The sequence below is a fragment of the Giraffa tippelskirchi genome, chromosome 10, assembly GCF_054371585.1.
Source record: "Giraffa tippelskirchi isolate mGirTip1 chromosome 10, T2T-mGirTip1v1.2.pri, whole genome shotgun sequence".
Lineage (NCBI taxonomy): Eukaryota > Metazoa > Chordata > Mammalia > Artiodactyla > Giraffidae > Giraffa > Giraffa tippelskirchi.
Window position 1 is genome coordinate 41,175,803 of NC_137284.1, and position 27,810 is coordinate 41,203,612.

General features: G+C 37.4%; 1 protein-coding gene across 3 annotated transcripts in view; it reads right to left on the minus strand.

Annotated features, from left to right (window-relative positions):
* The window catches only part of NOX4 (NADPH oxidase 4), a 184,812-nt gene that overhangs the window by 113,887 nt on the left and 43,115 nt on the right, over positions 1-27,810 (minus strand). For all 3 annotated transcript variants that reach the window (XR_014066487.1, XM_081533349.1, XM_081533348.1), the window contains exons 3-8: positions 26,293-26,403; positions 24,420-24,504; positions 20,092-20,189; positions 15,081-15,108; positions 8,520-8,592; positions 6,337-6,417 (exon numbers count right to left, since the gene is read on the minus strand). Coding sequence is in view for 2 of the 3 variants with exons in the window: in XM_081533349.1 (XP_081389475.1) it covers positions 6,337-6,417; positions 8,520-8,592; positions 15,081-15,108; positions 20,092-20,189; positions 24,420-24,504; positions 26,293-26,403 (476 nt within the window). In the remaining variant the exon portion in view is untranslated. The remainder of the gene's footprint in view (positions 1-6,336; positions 6,418-8,519; positions 8,593-15,080; positions 15,109-20,091; positions 20,190-24,419; positions 24,505-26,292; positions 26,404-27,810) is intronic.

Below are 27,810 nucleotides of genomic sequence, written 5' to 3' on the forward strand. Positions count from 1 at the left end.
AAATGGGATACAGGGAAGCCATGCCAATAGCCAGCTTGATTTAGTAGTTAAGAATGTGGGCTCTGGAATCTGTTTCAAAAGAGAAATAACTTTCCAAAAACAGAATGGGATTTTCAAAATTAGAAATTTACTTAGATATATTGTAGGGAGACTGAAAGAATCTTGGTAAAAATCATCTTTTGAACTTTCTTCAAAACTTGAGATTTTATAAAAATAAAATTGACCTTAGAAAATTATATAAAGCAATTGCTCCTCCTTATTATAGAAGTCAATAATTTCAAATAGCTTCGCTGTTGAATTAAAAAATTGTCTACAATTTCTAGCCCATGTTGATCCTTCCATTTTCTGCACTACTAGAATTCTGGAAAATAAATATGTTTACACTTGGAAAATATGTAGTTTAAAATTGCGTTTAGCTCTTTCATTTATTTTTTTTAATTCAAAATAATAATCAATGCTGGGAGACTAAAGCTTATATATTACATTGTTCTTCTATACCCTATTATTTTAATAACTACATTGATGAAGAAAAAGCAAATGCCCAACAAATAGTGAGTTTCTGTTCAAACCTAAAGCATACTCTACCAGAAACTTCAATATAAATTCAAGAATCTAGTTTTGAATAGCTGTACTTTACTTACATAACCAAAAGCTAGAGAGTAAAATTAGCAAAGCATTTTATAAATAAAGATATATCTAAGTCTTCAACATTGGCACAAATAATAGCTTCAAGAGATTTACTTATAGATAGATCTTCTGCAATAAAAAAGAACATTTTGAGAAATGTTCCATTTTGAAAAAGCTGTAAGATTTATCAGTAGTAGTTTTTTCCCATACCAGAAGCGTAACTATGTAGCTTTATTAAAAATTAAACTTCACAGAATTACAAACTTTTAGTTAGAAGATGAATAAATTTGACAGATTTGACATACAGCACAGCGACTACAGTTAACAATACCATATTGCATATGTAAAATTTTGCTGAGAGTAAATCTCAGATGTTCATGCCAGAAAAAAAGGTAACTATGTAATGTGATAGATGTATTAATTTGCTTGTAAACTTTAAATATATTCTATTTTATTTGTCAATTATTCTTCAATTAAAAATTAAACTTCATAAAAAATGTGCACTACAGTATGCTTAGAGTATTGTATATTTGTTGCATGACACATTTCAGTATTAGAATAATTGCTGTCTTCATTTTTATCTACAATATGCAAAGAACTATTAATTCAGTTGGTATAATAGATTGAATATATGTCATTCTGTAGATGCGCTAGATTATTTCTTTATATAAATTAAAGTCACTTTCTGTTTATGACCCCTGTTCCACAAAAGTGGAACTCCTTATTGCCAAATTCAGACTTAAATTGAAGAAAGTGGGGAAAACCACTAGACCATTCAGGTATGACCTAAATCAAATCCCTTATGATTATACAGTGGAAGTGAGAAATAGATTTAAGGTACTAGATCTGATAGACAGAGTGCCTGATGAACTATGAACAGAGGTTCGTAATATTGTACAGGAAACAGGGATCAAGACCAGCCCCAAGAAAAAGAACACAAAAAAGCAAAATGGCTGTCTGAGGAGGCCTTAAAATAACTGTGAAAAGAAGAGACATGAAAAGCAAAGGAGAAAAGGAAAGATACACCCATTTGAATGCAGAGTTCCAAAGAATAGCAAGAAGAGATAAGAAAGCCTTCCTCAGCAATCAGTGCAAAGAAATAGAGGAAAACAATAGAGTGGGAAAGACTAGAGATTTCTTCAAGCAAATTAGAGATACCAAGGGAACATATCATGCAAAGATGGGCTCAATAAAGGTCAGAAATGGTATGGACCTAACAGAAGCAGAAGATATTAAGAAGAGGTAGTGAGAATACAAGAACTATACAAAAAAGATCTTCATGACCCAGAAAACCACCATGGTGTGATCACTCACCTAGAGCCAGACATTCTGGAATGTGAAATGAAGTGGGCCTTAGGAAGTATCACTAAGAACAAAGCTAGTGGAGGTGATGGAATTCCAGTGGAGCTATTTCAAATCCTAAAAATGATGCTGTGAAAGTGCTGCAGTCAATATGTCAGCAAATTTGGAAAACTCAGCAGTGGCCACAAGACTGGAAAAGGTTAGTTTACATTCCAATCCCTAAGAAAGGCAATGCCAAAGAATGCTCCAACTACTTCACAATTGCACTCATCTCACATGCTAGTAAAGTAATGCTCAACATTCTCCAAGCCAGGCTTCAGCAATACGTGAACCATGAATTTCCAGATGTTCAAGCTGGTTTTAGAAAAGGCAGAGGAACCAGAGATCAAATTGCCAACATCCGCTGGATCATCGAAAAAGCAAGAGAGTTCCAGAAAAACATCTATTTCCGCTTTGTTGACTAAGCCAAAGCCTTTCACTGTGTGGATCACAATAAACTGTGGAAAATTCTGAAAAAGATGGGAACACCAAACCACCTGACCTGCCTCTTGAGAAACCTGTATGCAGGTCAGGAAGCAACAGTTAGAACTGGACATGGAACAACAGACTGGTTCCAAATAGGAAAAGGAGTACGTCAAGGCTGTATATTGTCACCCTGCCTATTTAACTTTTATGCAGAGTACATCATGAGCAACACTGGGCTGGAAGAAGCACAAGCTGGAATCAAGACTGCCGGGAGAAATATCAATAACCTCAGATATGCCGATGACACCACCCTTATGGCAGAAAGTGAAGAAGAACTAAAGAGCCTCTTGATGAAAGTGAAAGAGAAGAGTGAAAATTGGCTTAAAGCTCAACGTTCAGAAAACTAAGATCATGGCATCTGGTCCTGGTCCCATCACTTCATGGTAAATGGATGGGGAAACAGTGGAAAGTGTCAGACTTTATTTTTCTGGGCTCCAAAATCACTGCTGATGGTGATTGTAGCCATGAAATTAAAAAACACTTACTCCTTGGAAGGAAAATTATGACCAACCTAGACAGCATATTAAAAAGCAGAGACATTACTTTGCCAACAGAGGTCCGTCTAGTCAAGGCTATGTTTTTTCCAGTAGTCATGTATGGATGTGAGAGTTGGACTATAAAGAAAGCTGAGCGCTGAAGAATTAATGATTTTGAACTGTGGTGTTGGAGAAGACTCTTGAGAGTCCCTTGGACTGCAAGGAGATCCAACCAGTCCATCCTAAAGGAGATCAGCCCTGGGTGTTCATCAAAGGACTGATGTTGAAGCTGAAACTCCAATATTTTGGCCACCTCATGCGAAGAGATGACTCATTGGAAAAGAGTCTGATTCTGGGAAGGATTGGGGGCAGGAGGTGAAGGAGACGACAGAGGACGAGACGGCTGGATGTCATCATCGACTCGATGGACATGAGTTTGGGTGGACTCAGGGAGTTGGTGATGGACAGGGAGGTCTGGCGTGCTGCGATTCATGGGGTCGCAAAGAGTCGGACACAACTGAGCAACTGAACTGAACTGAGCACATATATATGGAATCTAGAAAGACGGTACTTATGAACCTATTTACAGGGCGACAGTGGAGATGCAGACATAGAGAACAGACTTATGGTGGTGAGAGGATGGAGGTGGCGGGACAAATGGAGAGAGTAACATGGAAGCATATACACTACCATGTGTAAAATAGATAACCAACAGGAATTTGCTGTATGACTCAGGGAACTCAAACAAGGACTCTGTAACAACCTAGAGGAGTGGGAAGGGGTGATAGGCTGGAGGGAGGTTCCAGAGGGAGGGGACACATGTATTCCTCTGGCTGACTCATGTTGATGAATGGCAGAGGCCAACACAATATTGGGAAGCAATTTTCCTTCAATTAAAAATGAACGCATTTGGGAAAAACTTCAAACCAAATTTTTAGAAGCATCAAACTCTCTAAAAAAAACAAACAAACAATAAAACACTATGGGTTTTTGAGTCAGAATGCCTGGATCTGAAAGCAGAATACATCAGTTAAGCAAACTTTAGCAAGTTATGTACTCTCCCTAAACCTATTTGCTTAAGTGAAGGGTGTTTAACAGTATTATGTATCTTTATAAAACTATAATCATTTAATAGTATAAAGTATCTAAATCTTTTTGAATTTATCCTTGGCATATAGTAAACATTATGCAAATGTTTTAAATTAGTATTACCATCAGTAGCACATCTGTTTAGTCATAGTCCATTTTTACGATAATAGCCCTGGACAACCAAACAAGCCATTTAAAGAACAGAATATAAAGAAGATTTTCTCTACCAAGGGCTTTCTTGGTGCTACAGAATATGTTAGCATCACAAGGGAAAAGAACAGAACCCAGAGGTTCCACTGACCGTGTTCCTCTTCCCCGTGTGGCAGCCATGGCTAGCTGGAAGTCAGGATTATGTGTGGCCTTATATCTGTGTGTGTGTGTGTGTGTTTTAGTTGCTCAGCTGTGTCCTACTCTTTGTGACCCCATGGACTGCAGCCTGCCAGGCTCCACTATCCATGGGATTCTCCAGGCAAGAATACTGGAATGGGTTGCCATTCCCTTCTCCAGGGGATCTTCCCAACCCAGTGATCGAACCCGGGTCTCCTGCACTGCAGGAAGATTCTTTACCATCTGAACCACCAGAGAAGCCCAGCCATATGTCTAATGCTCTACAATTATATGTTCTAGAACCATGATACAGAACAGACTAAACCAGGACCTGGGAGACAGTAAACCTGGACATGGGAGACAGAGGTCCATAAAATGCTGATATCTAAACCAGTGGCCTCCAAAATTGGAGGAAAAACATTTTGAACATGCAGCTTGAGATAAGTATATCATTTATGGATAAGATTTACTGTACTGAGAAAGTATATTATAAAATATTCTGAAGAAAAAATCAAAAGCAGGCCTGAACTTTTCTCCACATACTGTCTCCCTGGAAACATTCCAGGAGTGACAGCTGTGTTACCAGTCAGTATTGTTTGTTACCGATGGAACACATCTGGACGAGGCGGATGCTGGTTCAGCTTCCTGATGCAGTGTGTTCTAGCAACTGAGAGCATCCCTTTAGGAAAGCTGGATCGTTATCAAGAGATTGATTCCTGTGGAGCTCGAGCCTTCCCCAGTAGCCCTTATCTACCCATACAATCTTATCTTAAAACTGAGTGACTACATAGGAGGTAACAGAGAGAAGGTGGAAAACGGTTCCTGAACATCTAGAGGGACTCCCACTGAAGAAGCATCTGACATTATCCTGCTGACATTTTGTTTCCAGTCCTGTATCCTTCTACTAAACCAAGTGAATCTGGCGCTGAACAATAATAGCCTATTGTGTCATATTAGTGTGAGTGTTAAAACCACAGGTCCACTATGGTAATCATACAGACATGTACATACACAAAAAGTATATTACGTACATCCTCTAACATTATGAATTATTTTAAGCACCATACATTTGAGTATACTGCTTGGGTCCACGTACATTTCAGAGTATTTGGGGTATATTCTTTGTAACCACTTGGAAGCTATTGCTTTTCCCTCTGTGATTTTCTGGTGTTTTTCACAGATGTTTTTCTTTGGTTCTTGTAAATCCTTGGCTTTCTCTGCAAATACTAGTGCCCCTAGGACTTCTTAAACTAAAAATTGGTAACTCCATTGTTATAAATTCTGCAGCAGCAAGATATAAGGAATTCCTGAAAATTCAAACATTAAATATATTGAAGTTCTTCACTTCCTGCTCATTTTCTTTTAAAGTTTATCAAGATATAACTATAATAGTATACATATATTCCCTCCAATTAAAATTTTTTTAAGAAATTAGAGCTGCTGCTGCTGCTGCTGCTAAGTCGCTTCAGTCGTGTCCGACTCTGTGCGACCCCATAGACGGCAGCCCACCAGGCTCCACCGTCCCTGGGATTCTCCAGTCAAGAATACTGGAGTGGGCTGCCATTTCCTTCTCCAGTGCATGAAAGGGAAAAGTGAAAGTGAAGTCGCTCAGTCGTGTCCGACTCTTAGTGACCCCATGGACTGTAGCCTACCAGGCTCCTCTGTTCATGGGATTTTCTAGGCAAGAGTACTGGAGTGGGGTGCCATTGCCTTCTCCGAGAAATTAGAGAAAAAGATATAATTATAGAAGGCTTTAAAAATCTACAACTTGTGGGAGAAGTAATTTTGTCTTTCCATTTTAATATACTTTTTAGGCTAGTTTCATTAAAACATGCTACATCCAAAATAGAACAATTCACCCCACACTTGACACTACCCTCAATTCCAGTAACCAAACAATTTTGCCATTTCCTATGAAAATTTCTATAGCCTTATCTTTCATTACCCATTTTTAAGCACACGTGGTTTTTAAAACAGTTATTAAACTTACCCTGATACATGTAACATCAGCAACATGTAGAAGACAAAGAAGAGATTATGAGTATACCAGAAGATGTCATAGTTAGAAACTCTGAAAAAAACAAATAACTTAATTTCAATTTCACTTCCTACTCCATCTCAATAAAACAAGCATGCATCCTTTCAAATACATGTCACTGCTGAAAGTTGAAATATGAGTTCATCTGAGACTTATGTATTAATATCAACATATTAGCATACCATTGCAGAAAACTGATGAAAATTATAAGCAACACTTTATCATCTTGAAGATTCTTTGTATTTCAAATAAAGATACATGGAAAAAATTAAAATCGGGTGTTTATTTTTAAATTATTATGATGTAAGGCTAAGGAGCAGGCAACAGTCTGCTAATGTGTACTACTGCTGCCTTTTTTATCAATACTCTCAATTTTCAAATGATTTAAAAACAACTAATGTTTCTATCCTAATATGTATTTTGAGAGTAGTTCAAAGGAAATTCAGATGGAGATAAATTAAATAAATGTTCATCAAAATTTTATATGATTTTTCTAGACAGTATACAACTTTAATACCTTGTGTTACTGGCCTGGGGGAGGATCAAGATTCTAAAAAGGGAGGAGTACAATCAATACAAACCTATAAAATGTTCGAAAGAAGTAAAAAGACTCTCAGTTACTTATTTCATATATCTGAGTGGATATTCATATATTAGACTCTTGGAGGTGGAGGGAAGCTGTCTGATAAAAGCTTAGATGATTCTGATACAACCCTTGAAACCTTTAGAACCCCCAGTTTAGGCAGTAACCAATACAGTCACATTTACTTCAGTCAGATTGCTACCACAAACAAGATCAGTAACACCCTTATAACATTCACCTTCCTGCATAGATCTGATCTTTTTTAATCTAAATTTCTAGAAGTGGAATTACATCAAAGGACACACATTTTGTAAGGTTTCTTTATATACACCACCCATTGCTCTATAAAACATGGTTATCAATTAAGAACCCAATCATAGTGTAGGAGTGCCTGTCTCCCCAAACCCAGACTCGACTTTATACATCTCCAGTATCTTGGAATAGGGTATTATTTCATTTGTGTGTTACTTGCTTTCAATTCTTCTGTGACTTACCTGTTCATAGAAATTACCCATTTCTACAGCATATTTCTCAACTGTTGTAAGGAAACTATTCAAATTTAAGAATGTACTAGTTCCAAAGAAGGGCTTCCCAGGAGGCACTACTGGTAAAGAACCCGCCTGCCAGTGAAGGAGACATAAGAGACACGGGTTTGATCCCTGGGTGGGGAAGATCCCCTGGAGGAGGGCATGGCAACCCACTCCAGTATTCTCGCCTGAAGAACGGAAGAGGAGCCTGGTGAGCGACAGTCCACAGGCTCACAGAGTCAGACATGACTGAAGCAGCTTAACGTGCATGCATAGTTCCATGTGAGCTTAACAATTTTCCCAGTAACATGTTTACTTTTCAATTTTTATAATGTATATTGACATTCAGGAGTTTTAGTTTTCATATTTTTAGATAGCTAAATATTTCCTATATTTCCCCTTGTCGATTATGAGCACTGATAAATATAACTTAAAGTTTCCTCCAAATCTTCAGTGGTGCAATTTTTCACAATTAACTTTGTCACTAGGCTAGAATTTCATTCACTTAAGCCTTCCTTTCCTCACAAGTTTGTAATCACACCTTTATTACTTAGCAGGTTCTCACATATGGCAAAGTCCTCTTCAGGGCTTTCTATAACTATCACTTAGTTTAAGGCCTTGGTCATTTTGCAAGTAAGTCCTATCCTGTTTTTATTAATTAAAGTATAGTTTTATTATAATATTATATTAGTTTCAGGTGTACATCATAGTAATGCCCTATTCTAAGTTATTGAGGCATATTTTTTTAATGTTTAGTAAGCCACATCTTCCTTTTATTCCACTTGGGAGTATTTACTTGAAACGCCTCCATACACAATTCCTTATCACTCAGAATATTTGACTGAAAGAAAGATTTTTCCAAAACAGGAAATTATTTCCCTCTTAGTTACACAGGAACCAGAATACTGCATTGATGAAGCATTTGGGTTAATCAAGACATATTTTACATATGAAAATGAAGATAATCTGAAGGAAATCTAAATAGTCTGACCAAGAAACATCAAAATAATGGCTCTGACACTCACCGTATCGCATATGTTGAAGCTGTAATCATCAAGAATAGCACCAGTACCATGCAGACCCCTGTCAGGCCAGGAACTATAAAAATATACATAAGTACATTTTAACTTATGTCATACTGAGAAAAAAAAGTACAAAAAATTATTACCTTAAAATTCAAAGTGCTAGGCTGCTCTGTGGGAAACCTAATTGAAATCATCTATCTCCTTGCATGTTCTCTGTCAAAAAAAACCTTTTTTTTTTTTTTTTTTGAATTAGCATTAGTTTCAAGGTACTTAAGACAAAGTAGAATCTTTTCCACCTTTAACAGAAAAGGCCCTTTTGGTATTTTCAAATATTCCAGTCAGAATGGTGACTACATGCATGCTTTTACAGGAACATACTACAGCAAACATCCACAACTAATACAACAGGACACAGTTGACATTCAACATCCTAACTGCTTTGGTTTTCTCCATCAGAGTCAATGTCAAATAATTTCTTTTGGACTTCACTATCTAGAAAAAATTTCCAGAAAAAATAAGCAAAACCCAAATCTTTCTAAAAACCACAACTTTACATGTAGAACAAAACATGGTGAATGTGAAGAAAAAAGTTACAGTGCTGGTTTTTTAAGAATACTCTCAGACATAATTCCCCTTAGAATGGAAAATATTTTACAGTCAGTGTTTCTGATATTACATAACACTTGTTCTTAAAAAGAAAGTGTGCAAACATGTCATTTTACAAAATTAATACTGGCGTAATAGATTGCTACAAACCTAGTGTTAGCTCATAGAGGACATCCAAAATGAATAGGTGACATGCCATATCAAAGAGTGAAAAATCACAGTAGTCTCATTGCTTATTATTTTATTACTATCAAATACAATATTGTCTATAAGTTACCTTTATTTACTCTTACAATTTTATGAGCAACAATAAGTACTAAATGAACTAGCTAAGCAAGTCCATCTCAAATCTTTCCAGAAAAGGTATTAAAACAATTCTGTCTCCAAAAGTATAGACACCTCCCCACTCTTCTTGACAAGGAAGCACCTATGAAACAGAAGGCCCATCAGGGAATGAGAGCCATCAACAGAAGCAAACAAGCTGGGGATGGTACCAAGGCAACACTGATATGCATCGTCAGGATCACAGAGGGTGTAGAATGGTTGGAAAATAATATTGGAAATTCCAATACAGTAGACACAAGTTTCCACTTGTAAAGGACCACATGAGAAGTAAGGGAGTCGGTCTATGGAACTTAATACTTGAGTACACCCTCCTTTCACTCTTCCCAATACACAGATTTGGAAGCCTAACAAAACTTGCCTTTCCCTGATGCCCCAACCCAAATCATCTCCCCTCTGACTTCTTTCATAGGGCACGCCCTTTCCTATTGTCTCTCCCATTACTTTACTTCCTAGGAGTAACAGAAGAGCAAGATACATACACTAGTTCACACTAAAGGATTAATAGCACTATTTAAAAAGAACAGCAGGCCTACAAAATGACCAAGCCTTTTCTCTTCCAAATACTTATCCCCCCAAAACACAAACATATCCACCCCAAACTTGTTCAAAAATATTCACTAACCACTTTAATACTCAAAGCCTATAAACAATTCAAATCTCCATCAACAGATGGATGGATAAATAATTATTTATTGTGCCTGAAAAATTAATCAGCAGTTTAAAAAAATGACATATACCTATGCATATGAACACAGATGAATCACAAAATTCTAAGTCTGAGTGAAAAAACCAGACTCCCCCACCCCCAAAAAAAAACCCTGAAAGAATATAAGCTCTATGATTTCTTTTATACAACATTCTAGAAAATTCAAAGCATTCTTTAGTGGTAGAAAGCAGATCCATAACTAGGAGGGGCAGAGAGCAGGATGCATTACAAAGGAGCACAAAACATTTTTAGAATTGATGGACATATTTGTTATCTTGATTTTGATCATGGTTTCTTATGTATATACATATGTCAAAAGTGATCAAATAACATACTTTACATATGTATAATTTAGAGTACTTCAGTTATAACTCAAATTTAAAGAAGAAAAAGGAGAGAAGGTCCATCTCTCTGGCTCCAAGTAATTTAAAAAATCCATATTTTCCCAAATGAATAAATAAATGATAAAATCCCAGATGGCTCTATAATGTGAAATTTGTGGTTGGAGAGGCCTTTCAAGTAATTTCATTGAGGCTTCATGAATGTCTACTGTGTCTACATACAAGATTTCCTGTATATAGTCCTGAACATGCCAAAATTAGTTTTAGAATGTCTGCAAATCACTTCATCAGGACACCTGAAAAAATGGAGCATGTTTAGAATAGAGGTATAAGTTCCAAAGGGTATTATTTGAACATCAATTCTTTTAGGTATTAATTTCCAGTGATCAAAAATGTTATAACTATTCCTTGAAGAATCACAGGGCACATTGATACAAATTTTCTGAGAGGTACTAAAGTCAAGAAACCAGTTTAAATTTGAACAGATACTTCCCCAAACACTGAACTTAAGCATTCCTCTTAGAGCAGATCATGGAAAATGCATTAGAAAGACTTAGGGTGAAATAGTTGACCTCAGCCATTTGAAATCAAGATGAAATAGAACCCTCAAATAACCTAGGGCATATGTGTATATCCTGGAATTATAGCCCTGTTACTGTCCCCTAAGCCAAATTCCAAACACACATATATACATACACACACATATATATATGCATGTATTACTGAACCACTTTGCTACACACTTGAAACTAACACAACATTGAAAATTAACTATACTTCAGTTTAAAAAAAGCTAAGATTTTCTGTTACTGGAATTAAACAGAGGCTGGCCTACAAATTATCTAGAATGTTGCAGAGAATATCTATGTAACAAGTAGAAGAGTTTAAAAAAAAATGACTTTTCTACAAATGACCCAATTTCGTTCATTTTTAAGGCTGAGTAATATTCCACTGTACATATTATATACTACATCTTCTTTATCCATTCATATGTAACATTTAGGTTACTTCCATGTGCTAGCTATTATAAATAGTGCTGCAATGAACACTGGGGTACATATGTCTTTTTTAATATTTATGTATTTTTAATTGATTGTTTGGTTTACAAAATTGGTTTGATTTCTGTCATACATCAACATGAATTAACCATAGGTGTACATTCTTCCCCTCATGTGTCTTTTTGAATTATGGTTTACTCAGGGTCTATACCTAGTAGTGGGCTTCCCTCATAGCTCAGTTGGCAAAGAATCTGCCTGCAATGCAGGAGACCCGGGTTCGATTCCTGGATCGGGAAGATCCCCTGGCAAAGGAACTGGCAACCCACTCCAGTATTCTTGCCTAGAGAATCCCCATGGACAGAGAAGCCTGGCAGGCTAAGTCCATGGAGTCACAAGAGTCGGACACGACTTAGCAACTAAACCACCACCACCACCACCACCATTACCAGCGGTGGGATTGCTGGGTCATATGATAGTTCTAGTTTTAGTTTTTAAGGAACCTCCACACTATTCTCCATGAAAGTGTTAGTCTCTCAGTTGTTTCTGACTCTTTGAGACCCCATGGACTGCAGCCCACCAGGCTCTTCTGTCCATGGAATTCTCCAGGCAAGAACACTGGAGTGGGTTGCCATGCCCTCCTCCAGGGGATTTTCCTGACCCAGGGATCGAATCCAGGTCTCCCGCACTGCAGGCAGATTCTTTACCATCTGAGCGAGGATAGTGGCTGATTTACATTCCCACCAGCAGTGCAAGAGGGTTCCCTTTTCTCCACACCCTTTCCAGAAACTAACACAACATTATAAAGCAATTATGCTTCCTTTAAAAAAGGCCAAGAAAATGACTTTTATCCATTCAGGGACTACTTTCTGGGCATCTGCATTGTACTGTCAAGTGCTAGAGTAAAAATGAATCATGCTCTAAAATAAATCTCAGTCCAGTGTGGGAGACACGATAAGCAGGCAATTGCAACATAGGGTATTAAGTGTGAAAGAGAGCCAAACATTGAGTATTTTCGAGGTACATCAAAGGGCATCCTAACCTAGCCTTGGATAACAGCTCAGCCAAGTCCCAGTAAATTAGCCTCTATTACCACACATATCCCAAGAGTCAGGAAGCACAGGTTAGAAAGTATTGGGCTAGTCTAAGTTCACTGGGCAAGGTCACTTAGCAAAATGAAGTACATTGTGAACTCTCAGTCTTCAAGTTATAAAGCAAAATCTATACTTGTTTTCTTAGAAAAAAAATGCTTATTACATTTACTCTTATTGTTTTTGATCTATGCATATTAGGTTAATTAGTAGCCCATAAAATGAATGACTTCACTACATTGCCGTTTATAGATGAACTGAAAGATCATTTTCTTCCCTACCCAGATGTAGTCAGAAATATACCATCTTGTGTTCATCATCCTGTTTTTACCAAGATAATTGGAGACATAACTGTGTTTGTGAGGGTTTTTCTAATTGAAATTGGATATTGGGCACTTTATTCTCATCATACAAAGTTCTACCAAATTTAGAGATACATAGTGTGCATTTTTAAATGTTTGACTAATTCAATCTATTAAATTTATTCTATAAGTTCTTAATTGGAATGTTTTTAACATTTATTTAGTGAGTCAAAATACCATAGAGGGGTTTTAGCATCATATTTAGGGGGATTGGGTCTGTGTTTCTGGGAAATAGATGGCACCTGATGAAAAGTATAGTATTTCTTTCATCAAATTTTATGGAACTGGGCCACCAAAGTGATACTGACATGCTGATCTGGGGCAATTCAAGTTGCTTGTATTGAGAGAAACTCCACAAAATGTTTTCTCTGCATGCTCTGTGGGTGGCCCTGCTGCACTGTGAAGAAACTGATTTCAAGTGGAAAACACCATATATGTAGGTAATCAATTATTCTACAGTATATGGAAGGAAACCAGTTATTCATAGCATTTCACCATGTATCTTTAGGGGCCCAGGCCAAGAAGGGATCAGCTCGGCCTACTGGAATTAGGGAGAAATCTGTGCATAATGGGGTATGTCAACTGACACTTACAGGATGAGCAAGAGTTGACAAGTGAAGAAAAGAGTAAGAGAGGAGGTAAAATGTAGGTAGTGGTGAGAAGTTACGCCCAGGAGTATAATCAGATGCTCAGTAAAGGTAAAACAGTACTGAGAAGGTTAATAAAACACATTGCCAGGTCCCAACTTGGTCTCTCTCTAGGGTGAAACCAGGAATTTGTGTTTTTAAGTATAATATTATCTCTACTTAGCCCAACACACTCATAGGAACTTCTGAGAAAGAACACAGGATGATGGTGTTTCATGCTAGGGGGAGAGATCACCTACTTATAAGCACTAACTTTACTAAGTTTCTTAATATAATATCTTCATCATATGAGAGATCTTTTTATATTTTTAAAAACTAAACTTTTTAAAGCATTTCTAACGCTTCAACTATATTCTACGTAGTAAAAGAATATTAAAACAAAGTTCTTATTTATTTCTCTTAAATTGATCCATATGAACCAAAAAATACGTTGATTCATACATAAGGTTTTATTTTTCTGCTTTTCCTCCCTTCTGTTCTCATCTAATTCTTAAGGCTTTAATAAAAACATGTTTAAATGAGCAAAGTTGTAAACAAAACTAAATTGTGTTCCTAAGGAGAAAACTGTGAAATATGTACTTTGCAAATGGCAAATATCATAATTTATAGTCAGAAAATATATATTATAAATATGTAGCTGTGACATGAGGGGGAAACACTTGAATTATTATTATTTTTCATCATAAGGCTGATTCAAAAAAGAAACAATGCATTTGACAGAGCCATGTCTCAGTCCTGTATGCAATTCTGATCCTTGATAAGGTAGTACAGCCAAGACTTTATGACAGACCATCTCACATCCATAATCATCGTGTCTCTGAAACAGGTACCAAAAATCTCCCAAAATGAATCTCCTTTTCATTATTATAAATGTAAGATTGAGAAAGAGAAAAAATAGAACTGTACTAACATCAGGGCCAAATTTTGAGATGTTCAAATGTACTTCAACAAATTAATAGTCTAGACTGAGATTTTATGGACAACATGTTTAAGAAGGGAAAATAAATTAAGAATTAGAAAGGGGACACATTTCAAGAAAAATAACTTATTTTAGCGACTGTTTCTCCTCTTCCTTATAGGTTTTGAGATCAGAACATATCCTACTAAATTACTAAATATTAAGAACTACACTGATACTCAGAGTGTTTGGTGTTTTTCTCTCCAAAACTTCAAAAACAGAAACGTATTCCCTCTGTATTATCTCCAATAGAACTTGTCATAACAGCGGGTACATGGCAGGCACTCCCAAGCCCCTAGTATTATGTAATTTCCATTGAAAGAATATATGACAGGCAAATACATTTGCTTAATTTTACTCTTCATTCCTGTGAACCCTGATGGTTTGCCCTGTCCCTTTGTTTTCACTGAAACCTTATGCTTGAACATTTGTTTGACATGAACATTTCCCTTGCTGTATTTTAGCACATATATAAATACAGTATAGAAGCCTCCGTGAACAACAACTTACCAGTTGTGAAGAGCAGTTTTCTAGGATCCTGAAGAAAAAGGAAAAAAAAAATGGCTGAAAAATAAAACACTGATAAACAAAATTCTGCAAGGAGTCTGTGAGAGAGAAGAGCCATGTGTTAGGTATGTAGGATACTGTCCTCCCAATGGAAATAACAGAGACTCAATTAAGTTTCATAATGTTTTTACAAGGCTAGAGGAGATTATGGTGGTGGTAGTGTTAGTGGCTCAGTCATTTCCTACTCTTTGCTACCCCTGGACTGTAGCCCGCCAGGCTCCTCTGTCCATGGAATTCTCCAGGCAAGAATACTGGAGTGGGTTGCTATTCCCTTCTCCAGGGGATCTTCCCAACCCAGGGATCAAACTCGTGTATCCTAATTTACAGGCAGATTCTTTACTGTCTGAGCCACCAGAGAAGCCCAGAGGAGATTATCATACATACAAAATCCAATTCCAAGAAATTTATCCATTTGAAAAGGGAAGAATATTGGATGAGGAGTCAGAAGGTCCAAGCTTTCATCTTAATGGCCAATTACAGGCTAGTGGGAGTGGCCTGAAGCCCAGCCTTTGATCCTTTTGGGATTCAATCCTTTCAGCTACAATGTGGAAACATTAATATATGCTCTGTCCTCCACAGCTGCCAACTGCACCTAGCAAGTGTCAAAACAGTAAGAACCAAAAGTAATAAAGTATATAGAGGGGGTTATGTTGTGCAAATTCAATGCAGAGAATACTGAGAACTAAAATGTTTCAAATGCTACTGTGAAAGTAGTGATAATATTCAAATAAGGAAGACAGCTTCCTTCTAATTAGAAATACATTAATCTTGTTACAGTAATATTTCCTTTAAACTATATCCTCATGGTATAATGGACTGAAACCAACTCCCTTCTGTCTTCTGGAAATCTTAGATCAATGCCCAGTAGAATGTGGATTAATTTTTTATCCAAAGGGGCCTAATATTGTACAACTTATGAATTACTTTTCTCATGCCTCCATTGAATCTGTGGTCAGACCAAGCTCTATACAAAGTAGGAAGCCATTTAAATAATTTCAGGGACCCTGAATAAGGACCATTTGCCCAAGAATAGCTCCTCATCCAGCTTAGGTCCAATGGCTTCTAGTTAGAAACATGGCGTTAAAAACATGACTAAAGGCTAATCTAGAGTATCAGAGTGTTAGTTGCTCAGTTGTGTCTGACTTTTTGTGATCCCATGGACTGTAGCCCGCCAGGCTCCTCTGCCCATGGAATTTTCCAGGCAAGAATACTGGAGTGCGTAGTCATTCCCTTCTCCAGGGGATCTTCCTGACGTAGGGATCGAATCCAGGTCTCCTGCATTGCAGGCAGATTCTTGACCATCTGAACCACTAGGGAGGCCTATAATCTTGAGGAACTTAATACATAAACAAGTAGGAAAAACACAAAATGGACTGAACAAAGTGGTAATACCAGAAATATGAATAACTAGCTAGGAAACTTCCGAAGATGAATAAAACTGCTAGGGAATGAAGACAGGGTATAAGAGTAAAAGACTGTTTCACAGATGACAAGATGAGGCCAATTAAGCTATTCCATCAGGAATATGCCACCCATCACAAACTGGAGACTGGAGGCGTCACCAGGGATGTGGAGAAAACAAGAGTGTAAGCACATAGCAAGAACAGTAAGGTTCATGACACAAACCCATCCTTTCCAAAGGCAAGTCACAGAAGAATACAACTGTCTACATATGTATTATCTCTGTGTGAATGTGTGTGTATTTTGTCATCTTAATCTAGTACATGGCCTGATACCTACTAGGCACTCAAAAATATTTATTAAAAGAAAGAAGAAGGGGAGAAAGGCATGACTGAAGAAGCGAAGGAAGGGAGGAAAGAAGGGGAAAAAAAGGAAAATGTAAATTAAAATGAATTACTATTTTTCATCCACCTTATCAGCAGTATTTTTTAAAAAACAAGTGAGGTATAGAAATAAGCGTTGCAATAAAATTGGTAGAGTATATCAACTGGTGAAGTTTTTTGGAAAATAATTTGTCCAACAAAACTAAAAATGCGTGTACCTTTGAAACCAAAATTACTTCTATAAATCTGCCTAGCAGAACTATACAAAAAAATAAATTTACTAGCATGCAGTTTATGACAAAAACCTGGAATCAGCTCAACATTAGTGAATAAGAAAAAGACTAAAAATAAATTATGGTATAGTCATATGAAGAAGATGAGGTAGATGTAGACTTTCTGCTACAGTAAGTCACAAAACATATATTTACAAATTGCTATTGCTAAAGAATATATATCATAAAATACCACTCAAAATAAGAAAACATAAAATCATTACCTGTGGCTATTTTTGGAGGAGAAGCTTTCACTTTTCACTTGCTTGGGCGTTCTAAACTATTTTACATTAAGCCTCTATCTCTCTTAAAGTGAAATAAATTTAATACCTAGAAATCCTAAAATGACTAGAATACTGGCATCTTAAGAAAAAGTATATTTAAATAAAATGATTAAATCATTACAGTTATTGAAGACACATGAATTATAAAGCAGAAGAGAGAAGCAAAGAAGGAAAAGATTAAAAAGGAATTTTCATGGCAGTAGTAAGATACAAGTAACCCCATATGATCAGGGCAAGTGATGGGAGATAGGGAGAGGTGGGGGGCTCTCTCTGGGATGAAATCATTACATGCGGAGCTTCCACTGGCATGCTAAGGAGTTGGACTTCTCCATGGTTCTTAATGCTGGATATACTCCTGCAAGGCAGGAGACCTGTGTTTGACCCCTGGGTGGGGAAGATCCCCTGGAGGAGGGCATGGCAATCCACTCCACTATACTTTCCTGGAGAATCCCCAAGGACAGAGGAGCTTGGTGGGCTACAGTTCATGGAGTCACAAAGAGTTGGACATGACTGAGTGACTAAGTACAGCACATAATCTACAATCACCTGGTGAACTTTTTGAAAATATTAGTTTAGTTCAGTTCAGTCGCTCAGTCATGTCTGACTCTTTGCAACCCCATGGACTGCAGCACGCCAGGCTTCTCTGTCCATCACCAACTCCCGGAGCTTCCTCAAACTCATGTCCACTGAGTCGGTGATGCCATCCAACCATCTCATTCTCTGTCGTCCTCTTCTCCCCTCGCCTTCAATCTTTCCCAGCATCAGGATCTTTTCCAATGAGTCAGTTCTTCGCACCAGGTGGCCAAGTTATTGGAGCTTCAGCTTCAGCATCAGTCCTTCCAATGAATATTCAGGACTGATTTCCTTTAGGATGGACTGGTTGGATCTCCTTGCAGTCCAAGGAACTCTAAAGAGTCTTCTCTAACACCACAGTTCAAAAGCATCAGTTCTTCAGTGCTCAGCTTTCTTTATGGTCCAACTCTCACATCCATACATGACTACTGGAAAAAACATAGCTTTGACTATATAGACCTTTATCGGTAAAGTAATGTCTCTACTTTTGAATATGCTGTCTAGATTTGTCATACCTTTTCTTCCAAGGAGCAACTGTCTTTTAATTTCATGGCTGCAGTCACCATCTGCAGTGATTTTGGAGTCCAAGAAAATAAAGTCTGTCACTGTTTCCATTGTTTCCCCATCTATTTGCCATGAAGTGATGGGATCAGATGCCATGATCTTCATTTTTTGAATGTTGAGGAGTTTTTTCCCTCTCCTCTTTCACTTTCATCCAGATGCTCTTTAGTTCCTCTTCGCTTTCTGCCACAAGGGTGCTGTCATCTGCATATCTGAAGTTATTGATGTTTCTCCTGACAATCTTGATTCCAGCTTGTGCTTCAATCAGTCTGGCATTTCGCATGAGGTACTCTGCATATAAGTTAAATAAGCAAGGTGACAATATACAGCCTTGACGTACTCCTTTCCCAATTTTGAACCAGTCTGTTGTTCCATGCCCGGTTCTAACTATTGCTTCTTGATCTGCATACATATTTCTCAGAAGTGAAATTGACCTGCATACCGATTGCTCAGCAGTGAAAAATATTAGTGGCTGCCTCTAACCCAGGTCAACGAAATCACACTGGTATATTAAAAGATACTAGTATAGTTAAGGTATTTATCTAGGGCTACTTGTTATTTTGGTTTAATGATTTATGTCTGTGTTTGTTTGTCATTACTTTGGCCTTTGATTTGTCTTGGGAGGAAGGTGGAGCACATGATCACAGCGCTATGAATCTAGAGAACTCTGGTGATATGTAAGAGGAAGATGGAGTGAGGAGAACAATCTATTAAGTCACTACCAAACTGAGCAGAACAGGGCGGGGTTCTGATCACATGGGACCCTGAACATTTTGGTGTTGATGCAGTCTTGGCTTTGGGAATCAAAGGCAGCCTGAGGACACCATGAGAGTGTCAAGCAACAGAGACCTAACTAGGGCTGTGCATGTTCTGTTTCTTGGTCCAGTTCAGCTCCCTGCACATATAATTTCACTTTATGGGCAGCTCCACATGGAGAAGAGCACCCCTAAGTTAGATATTGCCCCCTACAGAATTCAGGCCAAGGTCACCTATTATAAGGATTACAAAACAAAATAAAACAAAGTAAACCATTAAAATTCAATAATATTTTTAAGTCAAATCAACTGATGGTCTAGGATCATCAAACAGTCAACTTTCTTTTCTGCCCTTTTCCTCCTCAAGCACAGTATGAGTTCCTGAAGGATTTTTACCCCGTGTTGGCACTGCCAATAGTCTCCATTGAGTGATGGGAATTAGACAAAACTGTTAGGAGGCAGAAGGCAGGCCTGAGTGGCAACCATGTGAACACTGCAGAACGCAATAAATAGACACTCTCCGAACTTTCAAGTTCAGCAGGAGAGACTGTGAAATAGTAATTACATATATTTTCTGTTGAAAAGGAATAAAACTCAACATGACAAGTGCATTTTAAAAGCACTCAAAAGGAGCAGCAAGGTACAAATTTCCTGCGAAAATCACAGACCCTCATTAGTCATCTCATGACAAGTGAAAGGAAAATGAGAAGACAGAGGCCACCCACCTCCTCTCGGTATCTTGCTGCGTTCAGTTCGAGAAAATCCTCACGGTAGTTCACTGAGAAGTTGAGGGCATTAACCAGGTGGGCGGCCACGTGCACACCTACAGAATCACACCAGTCAGTGGGGTTTTCAGATATACTCAATAAAGGGGAGTTGGTTCCTCTCCTTACATAAACACAGGGCCACACCATATAGGCAATAAAATGTTCAATTAAATGGAAGTCTTAAAAGCACAAAGAATCTTAATTATACACAGTTATTTCTGTGAAATAATGTAAAGAAACAGAATTTTCAAAAGCCAAAATAAAATAACTGTAATAAGTCAAGAGTTAGAAATACACCAACACACACTAACACAAATACACACACATATGTGTATAATAATACAGGAATTTATTTATTCATTTAAGCATCTCCTGAATACAGTAATCCCCCCTTACTCAAACAATGGTTTCACTCTCTGAAGCTTTAGTTACCTGTGGTCTGAAAACATTCAGTGGAAAATTCCAGAAATAAACAGTTTATAAGTTTTAAATTGCATGCTGTTCTGAGTGTGATGAAATCTCTGGCTGTCCCACTCCCCCACCTGGGACATGAATCATCCCTCAGTCCAACACATCCCACCCGTTGGCCAATTAGTAACTGGCTTCATTATCAGATCCACAGTCTGAGATATTGCATTACTTGTGATCAAGTTGCCCTTGTTTTATTTAATAACGGTCCCAAACTACAAGAGTAGTGATGCTAGCAATTCAGATATACCAAAGGAAGCTGTAAAGTGCCTCCGTTAAGTGAAGAGGTGAAAGTTCTTGACTTAATAAGGAAAAGAAATTTCCTATGTTGAGGTTGCTAAGATCCACAGTAAGAGTGAATCGTCTATCCCAGAAATGGGAAAGGAAAAAGAATTTTGTGCTCACTTTGCTGTCACACCTCAAACTGCAGAAGTGACCAGCCACAGCACATGTTTAGTTAAGATGGAAGAGGCATTAAATTGGTACAATAAGATACTTTGAGAGAGAAGAGGATCATATTCATTTAGCTTTTATTATAGCATATTGTTACAATTGTAACATTAGTAATTATTGCTAATCTTTAATTGTGCCTAATTTATAAACTAAACTTTATCCCAGGTGTGTTTGTATAAGAAAAAACAGTATATACAGGCTATATCATCATTGATTTCAAGCATTCACTGGAAGTCTTGGAAAGTATTCCCCATGGATAAGGGGGAACTACTGTATTATATATTTGCCAATCTTTCGCCTCTCCTATAGCTCCAAATCTATTATATATTTTGTATACTTCACTGACACTCAACCTAAGATAAAAGCCCATGAAAAGGCTTTTAATCAGTTAACATTTTTCACAGTCCACAGATTCAAGGCATAGTGTTTAGATCCAATAGCAACTTCATGGGACAAAACTCAGGAAGATAACAATCACCATTTAATAATCTGCCTACAATGCTGCACTAATGAGTAGTCAACTGACTCAGAGCTTATACCAAAGACTTAGGAAATTACTAGAGAGTTGAAGACAAATACCTTTTGGCATGGTCAGAAAAAAGAAAATTATCATGAGGTTAGAGAAGAAAGAAGCAAATGACTTTTTGAATAGTACTATAATAGCCTCCTCCCTTTTCAAGCGTTCCTTATAGATGAAATAAGGTTAAAATTAATGGCACATTATAATGTACCATAAAGAACAACATTTAATTAGCTAGAAAACCTGTTTTCTTGCCCACATCACTTGCCTACTAATGCCTCAGTTTACCTTTCTGTAAAATGGTGATGACAGAAATAAGAGACTTAATAAGATAAATGGACCAAAATTGCTTAGGAAAACATTACAATTTATACTTTATGGAGTGTTGTGATTCAAAAAGAGACATGCCCTGGAAAGTAAAAATTCTACAACCAATCCAACCTAGCAAAATGAGATGTATATAGATGGGCCAAGAGTTCTGAATTACTCCCAAAGGACAAATGAAAGTGAGAGAGAAGGGATAGAATGCTAAATAATCTAGGGGTTATTTAAAGGATTTATAAACTCCTGCCAGTGCCCAGATCAAAGGAACGAAAAGGGTCCCACAAATAGACAGGAAACTGAAAGTGGGTTAACTAACATGCAAAGACTGGGTTCCAAAGAAATAAAGGCTGTTTAGGTGATACTCAACTATGGTACAGACATGAAACATTATTGAAGCAAAACTGTGTCCTACTGCCTCAGCATTTCTAAAATCTATAGGAAAAAAAATCCCTGTATTATAAACAAAAAGCTTACATGTTCACTACATATTTTATGTCTCAAAAGTTCAAAGGCATCCTAAGAGGAAATACCATTCTTTTTAATTCTCCCGAAAAAAGTGCCCTAGGTAACAGCTGTATGAGATATATCCTTAAGAGATACATTCACCTTCCTTAAAAGGTTTTTTGTGTGTGTGCTCAGTCGTTCAGTCATATCTGACTCTTTGTGACCCCATAGACTGTAGCCCACCAGGCTCCTCTGTCCGTGGAATTCTCCAGGCAAGAATACTGGAGTGGGTTGCCATTTCCTCCTCCCATGGGATCTTCCCAACCCAGGGGTCGAATCTGTGTCTCCTGCATTGGCAGGTGTATTTTTATCACTGAGCCACCTGGGAAGCCCCTAAAAAGTTTTTTAGGTTGAAACAATTTGCAGCTTTTGATTTTAGGCAGCAGAGAGAAAGTGATGTGCTTTGTGTGGATTTTCTCATTTAATCCTATTTTACAGATAATACATCCCTATTTTACAGATAAGAAAACTAAGGGTAAGGTAAGGGGCTTCGCTGGTGGTCCAGTGGTTAAGAATCCACCTGCCAATGCAGGGGACATAGGTTCAATCCCTACTCTTGGAAGATCCCACATGTGCCACAGCTACTGAGGTATGCTATAAATAGAGAAAGCCCACAGCAGTGAAGACCCAGTGAAGTCAAAAATAAATAAATCTTTAAATCAAGAAGAAAAGAAAAGTGACTTAGCTATGGTCAGACCCCTAGTGAGTGGCAGAATGCAAACCCTCTGAATCACAAGCTCAATCATGGCAACACTCTACATTATCTCAATCTCTGGGTTGTTCTCCAATTGATAGAATATTTGGATACAACTACTGTTTAGAAAAATTCAAGTTAAGAATGTGCCAATGTTTCCTGATCATCCTCCATTTTTGACCTTTCACTCTCTAGCTTTAATCCAACCCTAACCTTTACCACAAATGGCAACCCACTCCAGTATTCTTGCCTGGGAAACCGCATGGACAGAGGAGCCCAGAGGGCTATAGTTCATGGGGTCATAAAGAGTTGGACACAACTGAATGACTAAGTAAACAAACACAATAGCACTGAGATAATTTATTCATGAATTTGTAAATTATAATAATTAATTCTGTCCTAAGAACTTCACACACATGTTTTCATTTTCTTCTTAAAACCATGAGGTAGGTGTGCTGTCAATCCATTTTATGGTTAATAACAAACTTAAGATCAGAGAGATTATGTCACACAGTAAGGCAGATGAGCAGCTGGGGATAGATCTACACAATCCATTGACAGAGTCCATGCGCTTCCCAGGTGGCACTAGGGTGAAAAACCTGCCTGCTAATGCAGGAGACAGCTTTGACCCTTGGATCTGGAAGGTCCCCTGGAGAAGAAAATGGCAACCCACTCTTGTATTCTTGCCTGGAGAATCCCATGGACAGTGGAGCCTGGCGAGCTACAGTCTATAGTTTCACAAAGAGTCAGATATGACTGAAGTGACAGCATGCACGCACTTAATAAAAATGTTTATAACTTTCTGTTTCAAAACTTTGCTCAGGATAAACATTTATTTTAAAATGACTCTTAAAAATCAAAGATTCTCACTTTACATTTTAACTTGGAATTGAGCAGAATAAAATTCCACAATTTTGACATTTGCTCTTCTGCCCAAGTAGTAATATCAAAGAAACACTTAACAAATATAATTTTGAAGGAATCATATTCTATGAATGCACATTTCACATTTTAATTTTCAAGAATTTAAACTTCTATCATGTCATTACTTTTAGAGGTTGAAAACTTTTAGTCACCTTCTTCCAATCTTTCTAAATGAAATTATTTCCTTTTAGAAAAACAATCATTACTAGCTTAGGGACCAAACTTTGTATACATATATTAATATATTTGACCTACCCATTTTCTATAATGCCACTAGATAAATTTCTTTACACACACGGAAGAGAAAACTAAGCTACATAATAAGAAAACCATAAACAATAAAAATGCCATCCATAAAATGTTCTAACATAATACTTAACATCTTTTGGGTTTTCTCACCTGAGAAAATACAGATAGTCACACCACAGGTTATGTGGAATGTTCTGCTTTTATCCAACAATCTTCTGGTTCTCCGGCTTGGAACCTAAATAAAAAAAATTTAATATGATAAAAGCGATGCAGCAACTCAGTTACATGTGCAAAACTTTGGAAATATGGCAGAGGTCTATCAATTAAAACCTGATGAGATGAAGTACGATGTCTCTAGTCAGTGGAACACTCAAATCATTAGAGAGAATGTGAAGAGGCTTAGTATTGATATGGAAAGACATGTAAGATATAATGTTAGGTAAAAATGTTACAACACATAAACCACACTATATTGTTTAAAATTAATGGCACCGTATATGTTAACATACTTGCAGGCATTTTTCCCAAAATGTGGTTGTGCTGGCGGAGCAACATTAGGGGGACCCTTCACTGATAACTTTGCATATTTCTGCAGTGTTTTCATTTTACAATATGTGTGACTTCCTTTTGTGGTCAAAAACTAAGATTATTTTAAAATAAAATAATTTCATCTACAGGTTTAAATGCCTGGTTGATCTTGTACAAAAATAAAATGTCAAGTATCTTTGAATACCATGTTTCACACTGGGGGACAATTCTCTAAGTCTTATTAAATGCTGAGAGACTTAGGTGGGCACTTTCCATTTCCTGCCATTTATCTTCTTTCCTCATACCAAGCCAATGGCCAGCCACAGGGATCTAAACCTAGCATTTCATAATAGCTGGCAACCTACAGAAAGAGTTATTTCCACAAATTACTGCATTAAGAGTAAAGAATTTCTAAATATAATTTCATGAAAAGATTGAGAACTTTAACTGCAGTAAATCCACTTACATGAACTTCACAGAACATCAAAATGACCTCATTTCAAAACAACTCCTTTCGAAATATCAGTATCTATCGAGTAGTGTCTAACTATCTTTTTAGTGAAGAAAGCAATAAACACACACGTACATAAACACACATACACAGACAAGAGAAAATAGAAAACAATTTCAGTTGGATTTTTAACTTTCAAAGAGCTTTTCTCTTTTCTCAAACCCTTTCTTTCACACTCAAATATCATACACGACATCATATCATATCCAAGAACTCTACTTCAAGTCACTGACAGCTCAAAACAGGAATGTGTTTTAAGAAACTGCCATCAACACCAGCAGTCATCCTGTGTATTAATCAAAGTCCATGGGGCTCTGGGGCTTCCCTGGTAGCTCAGACGGTAAAGCATCTATCTGCAGTGCGGGAGACCTGGGTTTGATCCCTGGGTTGGGAAGACCCCTGGAGTAGGAAATGGCAACCCACACCAGTACTCTTGCCTGGAGAATCCTATATACAGAGGAGCCTGGCTGGCTACAGTTCACGGGGTCACAAAGAGTTGGATATGACTGAGCGACTAAGCACAGCGTGGGGCTCTAGTTTGCTCACCTGAATTTAATTAATTAAATTAAACTACAAGACTTCAATGAGGAAGTATAGTGGAAAGAGTTCAGAACTGGGGTTGATCTCAGCTCTACCATTCACTAGTCCTAAGGTCTTGGTCAAGTTAATTAAACTCTCTATGCTTCAGGTTCTTTGTTTGCAATACTCCCAAAATCATGCAAGGATTCACAAGTATATATGTGAATTCTATATATGTTAGCACAGTATCTGATATTCTTTCTATTATCCACTGCCCTAACTTACTGTTGTAGAATAGTTCAGTGATCACCTTGACAGATGATGACGTCTTTACTACATCAGGATCATCTTTGAAGAAATCATTCCAGCAGAATTTCAGACCATGAAGATTAAGTAGGACTAACGTGATACTTTTACACTTGATTGCTATGCTGGAATCAGTGACCAGAACATTTTTTTTCTTACCTTCTGTGATCCTCGAAGGTAAGCCAGGAGCGTGCGGCACATGGGTAAGAGGATAAGGCTGCAGTTGAGGTTAAGAACAGATGCAGAGGCTCTGCTTAGACACAATCCTAGCTGAACGAATAAGGCAAGAATCAAAACACAGTCAAGGACACAAATAAACTACAAACATGCTGCCGACCTCACCCTGCAGAATCATGGCAAACGCCAACTCCTTCAAGGGCTTTGAATAACCCTCCACCTTCTCTCTTACCAAAAGAGAGCCATTTCTCTTCTGCACCACCATAAAACTTAGCCTCCTCTCATTTCTACTAGTGTTCTCATCACCTGATTACATCATTTCAGGACAAGGTCAATTTCTTATTCCACTCCTTCTATAACGTTCTGGGTGGTAAGAGCCCTAAAGTTTCAGAATATTCTGTGCATCTACACAGGTGCAGAGTTGAATCCTTTGTTCACTGATAAGTTAATAAGAATTTCAAACAAAGGCCTTTTCAGTTGTGTACTCTCTAGAGTGCTCTGAGCCTCCACGTAACTCCCTTCTACACTAGGATCTGCCTTTAAGCTCTTCGCCTTACTGACTACCCATCTCTCAGGCTTCCTCTTAAGCACTCCTCCTCTAAAGTTCTTCCCTGATACCACACAAAAAAAGATGTGGTACATATATACAGTGGAATACTACTCAGCCATAAAAATGAAATGATGCCATTTGTATCAACCTGGACTGGAAGGACCTAGAGATTATCACACTAAGTGAAGTAAGTCAGAAAGAGAAAGACAAATACCATATGACATCACTTACACGTGGAGTCTAAAATAGGATACAAATGAACTTACTTATGAAACAGAAACAGACTTGCAGATAGAGAAAAGACTTCCGGTTGCCAAGGCAGAGGGGAGTGTGGGAGAGATGGATTGGGAGTTTGGGATTAGCGGATGCAAAGTATTATATACAGAATGGATAAACAATAAGGTCCTACTATATAGCACAGTGAACTATATTCGATATCCTATGATAAACACTAACGGAAAGGAATATGAAAAAAATACACATAGATGTATAGCATATATGCATAACTGAATCACTTTGCTGTACAGAAAAGATTAACATAACATTACAACTCAACTAACAAAATGAGCAAATACAATATTTTTTTAAAAAAAAGGTCTTCCCTAACCCAGAACCAAGAGAGATCCCAGATCATCTGTGCTTCATACAAAGCTGATCATAACTACACTATACAACATATTTTTCAAAGACTCACACCTCTCTGGTATGATCCAATACTTTTTGGCAACTAATTTTAAATCAAATTCCTGCTAGGTTGACATCTGCTGTTGTCTGATACTATCGACATTCTTTTTATGAATAGTGTGTCACATGAAAACAAGAGAGGGGGTCATATTTGTGCACTTGTCTTGAAATAAAAATAAATCTACTTTATGTTAAGGATATCAACTAAGAAATAGGTATGAGTCAAATGCTTTACTTATCTTAAAATTGCTCATGACCCTGAGATT